This window comes from Mustela nivalis, assembly GCF_964662115.1.
Source record: "Mustela nivalis genome assembly, chromosome: 4".
In the NCBI taxonomy this organism is placed as follows: Eukaryota; Metazoa; Chordata; class Mammalia; order Carnivora; family Mustelidae; genus Mustela; species Mustela nivalis.
The window spans coordinates 10617241-10635034 of NC_139023.1; the positions used below are offsets into that span (position 1 = coordinate 10617241).

The 17794-nt window shown below is 41.2% G+C and overlaps 1 protein-coding gene across 8 annotated transcripts in view; it reads right to left on the minus strand.

The window, feature by feature from the left end:
- The window catches only part of SLC4A4 (solute carrier family 4 member 4), a 462487-nt gene that overhangs the window by 222688 nt on the left and 222005 nt on the right, over window positions 1-17794 (minus strand). For all 8 annotated transcript variants that reach the window (XM_082726304.1, XM_082726303.1, XM_082726305.1 and 5 more), the window contains 3 exons: window positions 16789-16924; window positions 7944-8104; window positions 843-1022 (listed from right to left, as the gene is read on the minus strand). In XM_082726304.1, the coding sequence (XP_082582430.1) occupies window positions 843-1022; window positions 7944-8104; window positions 16789-16924 (477 nt within the window). The remainder of the gene's footprint in view (window positions 1-842; window positions 1023-7943; window positions 8105-16788; window positions 16925-17794) is intronic.

Here is a 17794-nt window from a genome sequence, read left to right on the forward strand (position 1 = left end):
AGGTGGAAGGAGAGAGACCTGGTTCGACCAGCCCCATGTTTAGCAACACTTCCCGTATGCTTTTATCTTCCATACTTCCTGGAAAAAAACTTCTCCCCTTCTCAGATTAAATACAACCATGAAATGTATTTGAAACAAAGACAATGATACAAAAGATAGATACTTTATAGAAAACTCTGCCGAACGCAACAGAGTACAAATACACACAGAACCTTTCCTATTACTATACAGTGGGATAGTGTCCCACCTTGAATAATTATTCTCACATCTAACCATCATTATCATATAACAGAAGAGCATATGATCCTTTTTCTTTTTTTTTTTTTTGTAGGCCTAGACTTTATTAAGTAATCAATGTAATATTGAACCTTACTTGGATAAATAATGATTTATAGAGTAGACACCATCTCACATACCTAGCAAACCCTTTATGATACTAGAATTCAGAGCATTTATCATATCTCAGTCTATCCTCCTAATTCTCACACACCCACAAGTCAAAAGCATGTTCCTTGATATACTCAAAAATCTCTGAGTTTGATGACTCATCTGTAATATTCAGTTGTTTCACCACAGTGGTAGTACCAGACCATCTCAATCAGACTAGACGTATACGGGAGCAAGCGAGGCATCTTGACATCTGCAGCCTTAGCAACTGCTGAAATCTTTCCAACAGGACCGCAGACCTGCCCAACTGGATAAAAGTCTCATTAGGAAATGGCTGTGGTATATGAACTTGAGGAAAGAACATGGAGCGGAGTAGAAAGGACAAATGACGCGAGATGGAGTGAAGGTGAGAGAGAAAGGTAGGAGAACCTGGCAGCTGTTTGGCCCTGCATTACCATTATCAGGGTTGGTAAACATCCGACTTGCACTGGAGACTGTCTTCCCAATATCAGCCAGGGATCGAAGGTTAGATTTCTTGGTTTGATGCCGGTGCCTCCGGAGCAAAGTGTAGGTCACCTTATCCTTAAGGTCAGGTTTCAATAGGCCTGTCTCAATCTGATGGTCAACAATCATCTCTGATACAAAAACAAAGCAAAACAAAAACAAAAAGCAAAAGTCAGTCACAAGATCACGAAGTTAAACTTTTTACCCCAACTTTACGGATATCATCTTCAAACTTACAACCAACACGGTATTTCCCAAATTTGCAACTTCCATCTTTGTGTGGGGGTAAAGATACGGGACACAGAGATTCTGGTGTTAATGAGAAAGTTATAAATACTCCACTACGAATTTTATGTTTGGAGAGGAAGAATCATCTTGTCCTTTTTTCAATCGCAGCTAATAGTGAATTTACATTAATCACATTCTTCTAGGAGTAACACAGTAAGTCAGTAATTTACATTTTCTCAATTAAGCAAAAAAAAAGAAAGATTAAAAAATTTCATGTACTCTATCATAGCAAGTGTGCCAGAAATATAAATGATAAAAGAAAAAATTGAAAAGAATATGCAAAATTTAATGTAGTGACAATACTGATTTTTTAGATCTAGTTTCCCAAATTCTTCTGTAATGATGTATTTTCCTTACAAAACAAAGGAAAAGAAAAGAATACTGTTCCCCATATCAGGTTATTTGAACACCAATTAATCCAGTGAAAGACTAAACTATAAAACTATGCCTTCATCTTTTCTAAAAAGGGAGGCTGTTCTTGTTTGGATCCAACAAAAGCCTTTTCAATATATTCCATTAATCATTTTAAAAATAAACTCACCAGAATTTAATATAAAATTTTAGTCTTACCACAAAAAGGTTATAATTTCTATTCGTTCTTGTTTTTAGAATGGCTTTAATTGGAAAAGATAACCGTGTTTCACAGAAATTGCTCCATGGGTGGCTCTGCTGAAGGACACATTTTACTCTAAAAGAAGAAATCCTCTTTCTCACAAGTTGGCATGTCGACAGGATGGCAGAAATGGAGCCTGGCGCATCCTTCTCTAATGTCACATGACAGGTCGACATTTCCTCTGTCCGGAACAGGGTTCAGGCAGAATCGTCACAGAACCCACACGAGATATGCAATGACAGGACATTGCCTCACCACTGTACGCAGGTGGTGTGGAGCTCTCGTCCCCGGCACAGAACCAGAGCAATGAGCAGATTCCATGCCTACCTTTTCAGGTACATGAGTGCATCTAGCACACCTCAACACTCTCTTCCTGGCAAAGTTCCAGTTTACAGAAGTGGAGATGAGAGGGGCACCTGCTCCGGTGGTAAGGTTCCAACTCTTGATTTCAGCTCAGGTCCTGATCTCAGGGTCCTGGGACCAAGCCCTGTGGCGGGCTCTGTGCTCAGCATGGCACCTGCTTGAGATTCTTCCCCTCTCCCGATGCCCTCCCCTCTTCCCTCTCATGCTCTCTCTCTCTCAAATAAATATTTTTTTTTTAAAAAAAGGGGAGATAAGAACAAAAACTTCTCTTCTAAAGTCTGGTGAAAAAAGTGATGGGAGCTGGCAGAATAACAACATCTCCTGAGAGAAGTTAGAGATGTTCCGGGGGCTCCGCTGGGGAACAGCTGTATCTCAAGGAAGCCCATCTTAACAGGAAGCCCCTGAAGAACTGGCCTGACAGGCCACAGCTAGACACGGGCGACGTCCATGGTATACAGTCAGCTACTTGGCAGCCAAGCAGAGGCTGAATCCAGGATTTTCCATCACACGTCTTACACAGAGGCCATAAATGTCACCTAACACTGGGCCACTTGGTGGGAAGCTTGCGCAAAGCAGGGAGTTTCTCCCATAGGAATGTTTTGGTTTGAGAGTGGCCTTTAGCTCTGAGTGTGTTTAACTGCACAAACCCCTCTCAGTGAAACTCTTAGAACTGATCCCATAATTACAGTTAACCCTCTTGCTCCACAGTAAAATAATTAGGTGCTACTCCTCTGCTTTCCCTTGAAGTCTTGTTCAGGGTGGAAGTCCATTTTACGGAAGAGCCATAAAAATAAACAAACAGCCCCAACATATCTGCGGCACAAGTTATCAAGCTCCTGCTCTAATTCCAGGGTTGTGGATTAAAGTGCTCCTTATGTAGCCTCCCTGGCAGGGCCTCCCACTATGCTTGCCTTCCCTTGTAATCTCCAGCCTACCCATGCATAGGCACAGCCGGCCCTCGGCTACTGATGCCTGGAAATCACCAGTTAGAACAGGTTAAGACATCTGCGTGGCTCACGCCCTTCATTAAGTTTCCATAAAACGGCCCACTTTACAGCGATCTTTTTAAGCACAAACTATAAAACCTTTCAAGGAAAGTGGGGGCAGTAACATTTCACAGTTACACTGAAATTAAGCCTTCAGTGTTCAAAATCCCCCAAACACTACCAATTGTGAGAGAGCGTGCCAACTGTATATGAGAGCAGAGCCGGAAGAAACCTTAGGAAACACCAAGTTTGCAACCTCTTGTGCAGATGGGAAGAGAGAGAGCGAGAGAGAGGCAAAAGCCCCCAAGTAGAGCCCCATTTTCTGACTCACAGTTTACATCTTTTTCCATATCACAAAGTGTTTTTCTTTAAAGCTCTAGACAAAAAAAACAAAAAAAAAAAAAAAAAAAACAACTATATATCCAGAGCTTCTACAAGCCAACAAAATGTTATTCATGCAACAAAAAAATGGCCCGAAGTGACAAACATTTTGGAAATACAAGGCCCAAGAAAGATTAAACTTCAGGACCAACAAAGGCAATTTAAAAAAAATTTATACAGGGGCGCCTGGGTGGCTCAGTTGGGTAAGCGGCTGCCTTCAGCTCAGGTCATGATCCCAGCGTCCTGGGATCAAGTCCCACATCCGGCTCCTTGCTCAGCAGGAAGCCTGCTTCTCCCTCTGCCTCTGCCTGCCATTCTGTCTGCCTGTGCTTACTCTCTCTGACAAAAAAAAAAAATATATATATATATATATATATCACCAACTATGAGATTTTATAAATCTATCAAAGTAGCAAAAGGAAAACAAGCAATCCACAGTGATGGGAAGGGGGGGTGTCGTAGGGAACCGCATATGACAACAGCAGTAATAACTAGCATGATGTTTCTTGAGGGCCACTTGGCAAATCATGTAAACAAAACCCTTTAATATGTTCAAACTCTCTGGATATTGCACCATTAGAAATCTACATTAAAAAAAATACACAACTTCACCACAGTATAACAAAAATGTTCACTTCTACTCTTTTTTTTTTAAATTAACATATAATGTATTATTTGCCTCAGGGGTACAGGTCTGTGAACCCTCAGACTCACACACTTCACAGCACTCACCATAGCACACGCCCTCCCCAAGGTCCACAACCCTGCCACCCTCTCCCTACTTCCTTACCCCCCAGCAACCCTCAGTTTGTTTTGTGAGATTAAGAGTCTCTTATGGTATTCTTTAAAATAAAAACTTGAAGACAATTTAAATGCCCAATGCTAAATATTTTGCAGATATCGACATGATGTTTACATTTGTATTTCATCACATGGAAAGAAATTCATTTTAAGTTTTTAAGTTAAAAAGGTCAAATTAAAGTGTTATCGTAAGATCCCATTTATAAAATAAATTTCATATGTGTAAACAGTGATGTACAGAAAAACTGCCAGAATGTAGCTGTGAATGATGGTATTTTGATGTCTGTGTGTTCTATTTTTCTGGATTACTTAAAAATGAGCATGTATTAGTTTTGTGATAAAAAATAGATACATTGCCATTTTGAAAATATAAAAGGTGTTAAAAGCAAGAAACAACATGACTAACACATCTGCCAACATGCACAGCTAAGGAATACCTTTAAATATAAAAATGGGAACTCCAAACATAGAGCTACATTTTCCCAATCCGTTTCCCATCATCATAAAATACCTGAAATGGCCTATCATTTTTTTTAACTTAGGAGGCCAGGAAAATTCGCACTGGCACTCTTTAATTGTAGGGTTATAATGATGATAGTAATAATCGAGCTATTAAAACAACCCATGAAAATGTTGTTTTATCCTTTAATCACTTTAAAAACAAATTCTTTTAGCAGCATTCAAAAGGGGTTCTTCATGAAGAAAACAAGATGTCCTGAGGAGAGTCCGAAGGAGCCTGTGCGGAAGCAGGAGCGGCACACCTGCGCCAGCAGTCATGCGGTGACGGCGCTGCACCTGCAGAGGGAGGCTGCCTCTCGGGCCCTGAGAAGGAGGAGCAGGTGTAATGCAACGCAAGAGAAAAACCATGCTCCTGTTTGTTTGTATAATCATCACACCCACTATTACTTCTTTTTCTTCTCTTTTGTGGAGGTAAAAATGGGAGGGAGGGGGAGATGCACCTTAGAGATTCTCAACTCCAAATTCTCAGCAGGATGCCGAACAAAACAACCACTTCAGCCTCTGCTAGAAAAGGATTTTTTAATAACCAAATAAATAATGACAATAATTATTTTTTCTATCATTTAAAATGAAATTAGGGTTTTTTTTTCCTCCAGGTGTTTTAACCCTCTACAAGGCTTTGATTCTTTGAGGATTATTAAATATTTTTTTCAGACAATGACATTCTTCCAAACCTGCTCTCTCCACTCCTGCAAGTCTGACCTGACCCCCCCCCCTCCCTTCTGCTTCTAATGTGTGTTATCTGCCTCTGAATTGTTTTTCTGTATTCTCAGATCCAGAATGAGAGTGGTGGTGCTTCAAACGGACCTGGTGGTATCTGATTTTTAAATATAATGCCAACTTTTAAAAGTAAAGAGATGGTGGTAAAAGTCCATAACTGGTAATACAAAGCAGTGGAAAATGAAAGAACACCTGAACATGCTTAAGGAAACTTTCTTAAACATAGTGACCAGAACCTCTTTCTTTGGCCATTGGCTCACAAGGCTCCAGTCCAATGTGGGATTCTCTCTTCTAGTGCATGGAAAGGATCAGTCAACTGCTGAGGAGCAGAAGCTCCTTCAGATGGCTCTTGCTGGTACTAAAGACCCAAAAGGCAGTTGTACAGAAAAGTCCAAGTCCTCCATTCTTATATTGGGACCTTTCTAGTGACCCTTAAACCACAATACATATTCTCTCCTGAGATTGCCTACATGTTGCCCACTCACAAGTTTAATTTCCATTTTACCCAGCATTCATGAATACCGACTTACTTCTTCGACTTGTCTAATTTCAGACATCTCTGCTCCAGATTAGTTCTTAAAGTCTAAACACACACAAATTGCAATTCTCACTCAAAAAAACTGGATGGATTTTTGCTAACCATGATATTTTTTTGAGTAACAATCTCCCCTGAAGTAAAATAAATCACTCAGAAAACCATCCCTTCTGTCTGCTTCTGTCTTTGTAGATGGACTCATCTTCCCTGGGCACAAGAATATGTCCAAAAATCCATTTTCAGCCTCACTTGCCTTGTCAAATATGAAAAACTCTACATAGAGATTATTCCCTACATTATCTTCTAACTATGCGGATGCGGTTTGTACACTTACCCCATTTACAAAGTGACAGATTTGCAAACCTAATTCCAGGGCCCAGAACAACGTCTGGCACATTGCAGAATCTCTTGCACCACTGCTGAATCCGTGTATGAACTAATTAATTCTGTCCACCGAGTTTCTTCCCATTAGCCCTTCCCTCTTCTGCACTTGTACTTTAAGCAGCTCAGGATCATGAAAAGTATGGGACTTCTTTGCAAATGGAACTAACAAGCTCTCTGAACAAGAATCAGATGCATACACATCAGAAAGATACATGCCTCGTTTGACAACTAATCTTTTCCTCCAATACAAATGCTATTGCTTTCTCACTGTAAAACAAACCACACACACACACACACACACACACACACGGAAATGTCATAGGCAAGCCTTCTGGCTACAGATATTCAAAGAAATTTTGTAGTAAGTCTGAAATCACACAAGAATTTTACAATGGCCACTTTCTAGGGGGCCACAATCCACAACCTGTTCCCCATAATCCCAAAGGAGTCACCCTGCAGATGAAAGTGTAGTCATCCATGGAAGTCCAGTGGTCACCTAGCTAATAAAGTTTCCTAGGAATGCCAAACAGAGCCTCTGCACTTCTTTTTGAGAAAAACCTGATCTCCACACCCGGATCTGAAGGATAATAAGGCAGTTTAGGGCAGGCTTTTGTCAGAAAATGAAAACAATGACTACTGTTCGGGAGCTAGTAACGTATGCCCCAGATGCTCAACGTGGTGAGTTAACATTCACTACACCACACTAATTGCAAATGGGACCAATGCAGCCCTGCACCATGAGGTTCAGGGACTCGGTGGTGGTTATATAACTGACACTCAACACCAATGTGACATGACTGAGTCACCAACCCATAAGGTTCTGCTGGCTCCTTGCCCCGCACAACCTTTCTTCCGTACAGTTAAAGGATTCTGACTTCCACCTACAAAAGCAGCCCCAACCCAGCAATTAGACGATTTCCCTTCTTACATAGGATTGAAGCCCTATTTTACAGATGATAAAACTGAGGCCCAGAGAAGCTCAGTGCAATGTCCAAGGTCGGAATCCTTGAAATCGAGTCTTCAGTCCCCCATTCAAGGTAACCAAGGATGGGCAAAGAAGCCTCTACTCAAAATATTGACCTAATCCTAGTAAGTTTAGGAGGTGAATGCAAATCTGGACATATACATTATGATTCCCAATAAAAATAACATGAGAAATTAAAAGCAAGAGAGAGAAGACCGAGAAACAAAAACTAGAAGGAAACATCAAAATGTTAACAATGGCTACAGAAGGACGATGGGGGATTTTTTTTCATTTTCTTCTCAATATTTGTCTGTATTTTCCAAATCTTCTGTGATAACCCTTACTTGTCTTATAATATAAAAAAGAGCAAAAATAAGTATTATAGGATATTCAACTCTGCTTACACTAGAAGCCATCACCGTGAATGGTTCATCTACCATAGACAGTTAGGTAAAGCTAAAAAAAAAAAATGATAAAAACTTAAAACAACATACTTACCCACCAACTGTGGGAGAGAAGACGCCTCTCTGTCAAGCATGATAGATCCTTTCTCCATACATGTCCTCAGCTCGAATAAGCTGTGAAGGGACAACGTGGCCACATGCGGCTTGCTCCATCTTTCCCCGCCCTGTTCCACTTTTTCTTCAAACTTAATCCACCTAGGAACATGAGATTAATGAACAGCAATTAAAAGTACTCCAACCTCCTCTAGAAATAGCTACATCAACCCCTCCATCTCCACCCCCACCAGCAAGCACTTCCAAAACGTCTCCTTTTGTGAAGTCTTAAAAGCTTATTATAACACTAATTGCATTACCTTTATAAATACACCAAACAGAGTCATTAGACTCTCCTTCCCTTGGAATTAGAGAGAAAGAAAATAAACCAAAAGGATCCGAAGCATCCTTGGTTTTATATCTGTCTATATGTAACCATGAAATCCCAAAGATGGTTATTTTGCTAAATTTTTTGAAATAACATGGGAAAAATGTGCATTTCAAAATTCTCCATGAAACCCCACACTGTGTAAAAATAACCACCATTGTGAGAATTCTGTTGTGACTTCACAAGACAAGTTTATGTAAGTTGAAATATCAGTTACAAACCAATATTTATCTTAATTATTTGAAAAACCTGGTGTATGACATGGTCAGATTAATGTAAAATTCCCCTTTAACACTTAAAGAGGCCCAGCACTTGCACCTATGTCTTACTCTCTACTTCCCAGCTGACACATGTTCCCTTCTCCCTGAGATTCTAATGGAACCTTTACCCTTCAAGTCTGGCTCCACATGTGTTTAAACATACACAAGTTCGATGAACAACACATCTATCCGATAACAGATCTCCTATTAATCTTAGCAATGGAACAAATAGCCCACTTTCATAGTTTTTTTTCTTTCTAAGATTCCTAGATGTTTCGATAACTTTACAATATTGAGCATTTTTTTTAAAGTTTAATGGAAATGAAAACAAAACACATTTGACAGTCTTTATATCTCACTTGTTGCAGATACTTTCTACACTGCTCAAGGAAAACACAAATGCATCATCATTTTGTTATTCATTATGACCCAAAGAAAAATGCTTCTTTCTCTCCCTTCAAACCATCTGAAAGATATTGAAAACGATGCAGAGGGGGTTAAAAAATTGTTTTCCTACGTTCTTCACCCACAGGTTTAATGATTTAAAAATGTTTTCCTAGAAAAAGCTAAACGCTCACCTAGCTCACTAAAGATGAGAACAAAGGGCAGAGATCAGAGGAAGCTCTACATAAGGTATTATTTATAGACTGCTCACCACCCACAGAGGAGGCAAAAAAAAAAAAAAAAAAAAAAAAAAAATTAGTAGAACCAGGAGTGAAAACAGATCAAGAGATCAGCCATAGAGTCAAAGAAAATTCAGAATTTTAATGAAGCTCAATACTCTTGTGACTGAGAAGTATTTAGCGAAATCCAAAGCCTCTGCCTGCACTCCTCCCCAAAGCCTCTTCCAGCCAGGGCACTCCCCATAGCAATGATCCCCCTACCTCCAAACTCACCCTCAACTCCCAGACCCTCTTCCTTTCCTTTGTAACCCCCTAAAACGTAAACAATGGAGATTTTTACATATTCTCCTCACACATCACCACCAAAGTTGTAAAACTTCAGAACTGGACCTTGTTTCTTTCTATAAAAGTAGAAACATCCCAAAAGAGAATAAAAAGACCCTTAGTCGTCATAGGATTGTGTGTGTAATTAAATTAGTAGTTCTTCACTTTGGCTGTTATTAGTCCCCCAGAAATAGAAAGGGGAGAAAAATGACAATTTTACGTCATACTCTTACGGAATTCTTTGGATTTGCCAAAAAAGATGAAAGGTAACTGGAGTTATTTCAAGAGTAATCATTTTACAGTGTTGATTTCACTGATTAACTTTAGGTAGGTCATCTTTTCACGCTTGCTCACACCCTCTTAAACCATGTTTGCTGATAACTATTACATACATTATAATCACTTTTTTCTTTTAAAGAATTTTGGGAAGGGGGCTTGGGGGATGGGTGAAAGGGGTGATGGGATTAAGGAGCAGCACCCGCTGCTGTAGGAAGTGCTGAGTCACTGTACTGCACACCTGAAACTAATACAACGCTGTATGTTGACTAACTGGAATTAAAATAAAAGCTTCAAGTAAAATAAAATAAATTTGAAGAGTATTTTTACTGAAGTAAGTAATTGACATAAAATAACCTACTAGTTTCAGGTATACATCATAGTGAATCATATTTATATTTGATGTTATAATTTATTACTCACAATAAGACTCTAGTATATTAAAATATCCTATAGTACATAAAACCATGTCAGGATTACATATAAGGATGTTATCTATAAAGAGTCTAGTGACTCCTTGTTTTTATTCCCAAGAGAATTCTTAATAGCTGAAGGATAGAATCTTAGGTCATAGGATTCAAACCCAAGATAAATAATAAAAACCAGCTAGAAAGTCAGTAAAGGGAGTATTTTACACAGCTTTCACTTCCCTCTTATTTCTACTGAATGAGTCCCCCCTTCCTGTCCGTTGCCATAAATCTGCATCACCAAATACATACATATGTGACAGCAGCTCTTTTCTGCCTTCATTCTCAACTGTCCAAACTATGTAAGTTTAATAAAATTTTCTTAAAAAAAAAAAGGGGGTGAGGGTAGTGAGGTACTATATGCTGGTATAATTGAATTTAAATAAATAAGAAGGGGTAGGGCACCCTGGTGGCTCAGTTGGTTAAGCCTCCAACTCTTGGTTTCAGCTCAGGTCATGATCTCAAGGTCGTGAGATCGAGCCTGTGTCGCTGCTCTCAGTGGGGAGTCTGTGTCCCTCTCTCTCCCTCTGCCCCTCCCCCAACTTGTGTTTTCTCTCTCTTTCTCTCTCTCTCTCTCTCTAAAATAAATAAATCTTTAAAAAAACAAAAAGGAGCAAAATGACTTCATTCTCTTAAGACCAATCATTAGTTTCATTCCTCCCCACAGTTTGCAGTGTAGGCAACCTGACTAGACTTAAATATGACTTTAAGCAAGTTTTAACAGTACATTTAGAAATCATAAATCCCAACCAGCTTGGATTTATGGAATAGCATTACTCACCCTCCTGGAATATACCAGCCCTTTAGGTCAAGATTTAATCATAAAGGAATGCAAATGTAAAATCTCAAAACTAGCCAGGTTCTTAGAATCTACATTCCTAAGGGATAAGCATTATCTCATAGTTCACTTTAGCATTTATTTCACTTTGAGGTTAGTAAATATTGAATGTTGTGATGATGTCATATCATAGCACAGCTAACAACATAAGGGGAAGTCTGGGATAATGGCTATGAAATTCCTCTAAAATGCACTGCTCTGATTTCAAGGAACAGAGTATACTTCCAACATATGCTTTCAGACATAAAGTAATGGTTTGCCCATTTAAGCAGATTGTTTGCATGCAGTTTCATTCCAGAAACTATACATGCTATGTCTATCTTCCTCACATATCAAGGACAAATTTGAAAAAAACCTAAAAACTACTCAATTCAAATCAGAACCCATTAAAGAAAAGGCTAAGGCAAAGGTACCAAAGTTCAGCCTACCCGAGTGCCAACAAATTTGTTAAGGTGCCTTAGAACCATGTAATTACATTATTTAAAAAAAAAAAAAAGACAGACATTTTTACTGTGAAATGTACTATAAGCTCCTTTCTACCCTTCATGGTGACTGTGAATAACAATATAATTGCAATAAGTTTCCTACTTTTCCTTTTGTTTTGGTGCTTGACACGTTATAGGAAAATTAATTTCAGAAGTTAGCTTTTTAAAATGCTTGCAAATACAAAACTGTTGTAACCTTGGAGGAAGAGTTTATTAGGTAAAGTTTATTTCAAGGTCTTAGAAGAAGAAGAAAGTACACTGCAGTTTAACTCTCCCTGAGTGACTGCCAACCAAACAGCATTTCACTCGTTTATTGGAGAAATAGAAGGCCCACTGGGAGTCACTGAATTTTGCAACTTTCCAATCATATGATTAAATATAATTAAGAAAAGACAAGACCTCTAACTGAAAAACAAGCCAATTTTACAGTGAAAAATAGACATGACCTTTGCCCTAGAATATAATCCAACTCTATAAGACTATTAAAAGAATAAATTTCTTGCTAACTAATAAGGGCCTCATTACATAAAATAAGCCAATGCTAGTGTGTATCTGGGATAAATTATGTTTTTAAGAAAAACTCTCAAATTTCTAGATCAACTGTGAAATTTACTGCAAAGCAGTATATGTGACTCCTATAATTACATAGATGATTAGACTCCTTTTCCTGCAGCCTTTTTCTTACAGAAGAAATAAACTTGTTCTGAAATGGAATGTTCCAAAGTAATCCGGTAGAGAAAAGACAGAGAAGTCGGCGGAGATTGGGAAAAGAGCAATCTCGCTCCGAACTCCCAGGGTAAGCGCGCAGGTCTGTGCTTGGCGGTCGTGCCCTGGAATCGGGTTTTCCAGAGGCAGGCTGGGTCTTTCTGCCAAGCAGAAACACAAATGCGTGTTCGTCTGTGCTGTCCCACTGGAACTAAAACATCAATACCCTTTTCCTTTGCTGGCCAGTTGTCGTGTTGAAACTTGGGACAATTTTCCTTTTTACCCAGGTTTGGGAACAAAAACTAAACCACACTGGGGGACTGACCTTTAACATATATTCTTCTAACAGTGAAGTCCAACATTACTCATCTGTTCTTCACTGAAGGAAAACTGAAAGCCAATAGTCATTTTGAGACTTCACTGTCTCAAAGAAAGAAAGAGCTTGGGGTGGGGGGGGTGGGGATAGCAGTAGCCCTTCTTCTTGGCTTTGGGCCAACAACAAAGCTGGACCATGACTTACCCTTTCACCAGTTCATGTCATAAACCTATTAGCTAATGCCTTGCCACCTAGAAATTCTTAACAAGGAGCACAAAGCTTCCTCACTAATACCAATTACTCCCTTATAGTTACTGCTACGTTACTAAATGTCAGCATTCAAATAGCCTAACACTCAGGAATACTCTTTAAAGAAAAAAAAAAAAAGAGAGTATTCTCTGCATTCCACTGATCAAATATACTACTCAGGTCTAATCATTCTCTCCTTTGCACAGTCTTCAATTTGTGCTTTATGCTGGAAGAACCAATAAAAATCCAAAGTTCTAATTTGTAGAAAAGGGAAAAGCAAGGGAAAGATGTGAAAAAAAGGGGGTGGCAGAGTTGGCTGAACTTCAGACTTCATATAAATAAAGACTCCCCTTGTTCATACTTCTACATGACTACTGTGCCTTCCAAGACTTAAATCAGGATATTTTTCCTACTATTGAAACCATTCTATTTATTTTTTGAGACATAGAGCTTAACCTGAACTTCATGACTAGAAATGAAACTACAGTAATGCTGGGAATCAATGGAGGATATTTTTGGTCAAATTAAATCATCTGCTACCCAAAAGGTACCGAACATTAAAAGGGGTAGTATTGTGTTCTGTGGGGGTGTGGGCTCCCAGTATATATTACATTAAGCTAGAGAAAGCTAGTGGGTTAGTTCTCTATGGAATAAAATTCTTTGAATTTGGGTTTTCACAGAAAAGCAGAGATCTCAATTTTATCTCAGCCAGAAAAATAGTCATAGCACATTTTCATATAAAAATGAATCCCTTCTTAGTACTAAACTTTTATTAGTCTGATAGGTTTGAGAGTTTTTAATGGGGGGGGGAACCCTATCATCTCTGGAAACCAGACATCATAAACTGCAATCAGATATCACTGCAAAAACGTCCTGAAATGGGGTATACTGTAGGGAACTAGAGATTAGTAAAACTCTGAGTCACTTCTGGAGGCACAATCACCTTCCAACCTTCCAACAGGATTTAGGTGAAGCTAATTTCTCGACCATGGACAGTGTGCCAGGTAGTTAGAGGCAATAGAGATATAACAATGAACAAAACAACTAAAAATCCCTGCTCTCATGGAGTTTTAATTTTACTGGGAAGAGAGAATAACAAGATATGCACTATGCTAAATGGTGATAAGCGCCAAGGAAAACACAAGGGAAGATGGAGGTTCGAGAGTGCTGGGGGACTTTTTTGACTTTAGATGCAGCAGTCACTGAGAAAGTAATATTTGAAAAAGGACTGAAGAAGGTGAGAAAATGAGCCATGCAGATAATTAGGGGGCAGAGAGGCAGGGGAGCAGTCCAGACAGAGGGAGCAGCAAGTGCAATGTCCCTGGCACAGGAGCATGACCAGCCTGTGAGTGAACAAGAGGGAGGAAAGCAGGAGATAAGGTCAAAGAGATCTTGGTGGATTGTTCATGAGGGACGTAAGTGCAGATGCAGATTGATGAACTAATTAGGAAGCTTTTGCAATAATCTGGCAGCTTGGACCTGAATTTTGGCCATACTGAACGTGAGATGGGATGAGATTCTGAATATCTGAATATTTTTGAGGGTAAAACAAATAGGGTTTACCAATGGGATTGAGTAAGGGGTATAGGGAAAGACAGAAGTCAAGGAAAACCCCAGTGTTTCTGGCTTGAGCGACTAGAAGAAGGGAGTTGAGTTGTTCCTTGTGGTGGGAACCCTGCAGGTGGAGACGCCCTGAGGCAGGTCGATAAGAAGCTCAATTTTAGACACATTATTTCGAGAATTGTATTAGCCATCCAATTATGTGTTTTCGATCATATAAGGAAAGAAGCCTAGCAAGACAACTAACTGCTGTTGATAGCATACCATATACCGTGATAGCATATCACAGCTATAGACAGCGTATTGATTAATTAGTTTGAAACTTCAAACACAGGTCCTCTTCTGAGCTTTATCCATGGTGCACTAGGTACCTTAGGTCTGCATTCAGCTATCCATCGTCAGAAAAAGAAGAATTATCATAAACATCAGCTTTGGTCAAGGAAAGGTTCTAAGAAAGTATGATATTTAAAGCAGCTGTTTCTAAGGCAATCAATTCTCAACTAATCACACTCAACAGATATTATTGAGCTCCTATTATGGGCCCTGGGAACACAGTCATGAAAGACAGACATGATGGTCCCTGCTTTCAGATGAATTAGTGTAATGAAGGAGATGAAATGAAAATAGTAATATCGCATTTACATTGAATGAAGCAGTAGTAACTGCAGCAAGTCCTATACAGAAGTCATAGAGTATAGCCTGGTGTGAGCATGTTTCTCCCAGACAGCCTCCCCTCCCCCACTGCCAAGACATGGCGTACTCCCACCACACATTCTTTCCAACAATTCAGTATCTCAAGGACTAATAACATCACCAAAAATGACACATGTGTCCTCAAGGAAATAAAGTCTTTAAGGATGGGAAAGAATTCAAAATTATCTTCATCGTAAGAAGCTTACGTGAAAATTCTAGTCCATCTCACTCAGTGTTTAATTACCTACACAATGAACTGTCACTTCTCCACCTTTCAGACACCAGAGGTCATATGAAATATAACCCACCTTGGACTGAAAGAAAAAGCAGAAAGCTATATTTGAATTCTACTCTATGAGAGGTACTTGCACAGAATCTCAAGAAGAAGATATGAATCAAAGTAGCATTTCCAGTGACAACCAACTGAACTAGTACACACAGAGGGATGGAACTTTATTTTTGTTTTTAAAGATTTATTTATTTATTTGACAGAGAGAGATCACAAGGAGGCAGAGAAACAGGCAGAGAGAGAGAGAGGAGGAAGCAGGCTCCCTACTGAGCAGAGAGCCTGATGAGGGCTCTCCTTCCCAGGACCCCAGGATCATGACCTGAGCCGAAGGCAGAGGCTAAACCCACGGAGCCACCCAGGTGCCCCAGAGGGATGGAACTTTAAAGCTATAAACTATGCATGAAGTTACAGAGATGCAAGGCCGTATCACCTTCACGGGGCAGAAGAGAACATGCATCTCAGTGAGATGGGTGAGGGCATGAGAGGCCCACAGTGAAGCAGCCAGTCAGCAGCAAAGCCAAGACGAGACCAACTGGCATGGAGTATATAACTTAATCCATATGAAGAAAGAAGGAAAGGCTCTGTTATCACGAGATGAATGAAACCTTCGATGTTCCCATAGTGCTTAGCAATTTACAAGAGATCTCCACAAATATACATACATACAGGCATGTGTATAAATACCTGATATAATTGGATGAATATTAAGTCAACATAAATATATACTACATATCTCGTATTACACACATATCTGTGTAGTAGGTATCATTATCCACTTTTTATGGACGAAACCACGAGTCCTGGGACACTGAGTGCTATGCAGCGAACAGGGGCCAGAATCTGGAATTGAACTCAGGTCTCTAAACCCCCAAGTCATCTGAAACGTCTACTTGTTTTTGCATACACTTAAAGGAGGATAGCTCCTTCCTTGGAAATAATGGCAAGTCTGGGGGTAAACCCTGTCTGTGCAACCTGCGTCGGAAGTGGGAATGGCTAACAAATCCGACGTGATTCCACAAGACCCCTCGGCGGGGGGCGGCTGCAGACACCTATTTCCAGGCGATCCTGTTCATCTCTTCGAGACCTTCTACTACTCCATAGCCTCGGCATCGAGTTACTTCTAATGCTTCATGAAGGGTAAAGCTGTAACAACGTGGGTCAGCCTCGACCCCGCTCCAGGAGGGAAACAAAGGGTGTCCTGCAGCCATAGGCACACAACAGAGAAGAGGAATCCTCAACTCCTTCCCCAGCCAACACGATGCTCCTCAGACCCTCGAAGCCCCGGCGCTGAGGGCAAGGCGCTCCCACGGGCGCTCCCACGGGCGCTCCCGGCCCGCCTCGCTCCCCGGGGAGCCGCGCCCGCCGCGCCTCACCTGGCCGTCTCCTTCCACTCCATCTCCTGCCCGTCCACGGCCAGCAGCTCGTCGAGTTCGGTGAAGAGCTGAGGGGGCGCCGGGCTGTCATCCTCCTCGCCCAGGATGAACCGGATGCGCTCGGCGGCCGGGGAGACTGCAGAAGCGAAAATACTGCGGTGAGACACCGGCTGCAGCACCCTGAGGCACGTGAGGCTTCGAGCGCCGTCCCCGAGGCCGCCGGCCTTCCCCGCCGCGCTCTCGGCCGACATCCTCCCGGCTGAGCCTCCCTGGTCGCCCGCCGCCGCGCGAACCCACTCCAGGCCCGTTCCTTCAGGCCCACACCGGCTGTCGCGTGGCCCCGGCGCTCGGCGACGGGCCTCCAGGTCTGGGTGGCGCGGGGCAAAGAGCCTTCAGCCCTCAGAGGAGCGGACGTCCAGCCCAATGCCCTGCCCTCCCTCCGCCCTGAGGGCCCATCCCCAGTTATGAGACAGAAACCAGCCCGCGCCACCCCCCGGCTCGGCCGCAGTGGGAGGGCCGCAGAGACCCCAATCCCGAGCTCCCCCAGGCCCTCGCCGCCCACCCGCCGTCCCTCCGTCCAATGCCTGACGCTCGCGTCCTCTAGGAGCCTCGTGGCCTGTGGCTGGCTAAGGGCAAAGTTGATGAAGGAATATTTAACAAGAGGGGCCTCTTCCTGACATAAGGGCAGTACCCAAACGTGTTTAGTCACACGTCAATGCCCTTGAAAAACAAGCCCAAGTAAAATATTGTACACCTGAGGAAAAATATTTTTTCTGACACACTCAAGCACGTAATTGAATGCCCTACTAGCTCCTTTTGACCCTATCTCCTGAAAATCATGGAATGAAAAATTAACTAGAACTTCCCTCCGGTTGTGGGTTATTTTCCCCTTCCTCTTCTTTGTTGTTGTTGTTGTTGTTGTTGTTGTTGTTGTTGAAGAAAAGGAAAGCATCTGGAAACTGATGATCATATTACAAAACTAAGGCCACAGATACTCTCTATAATC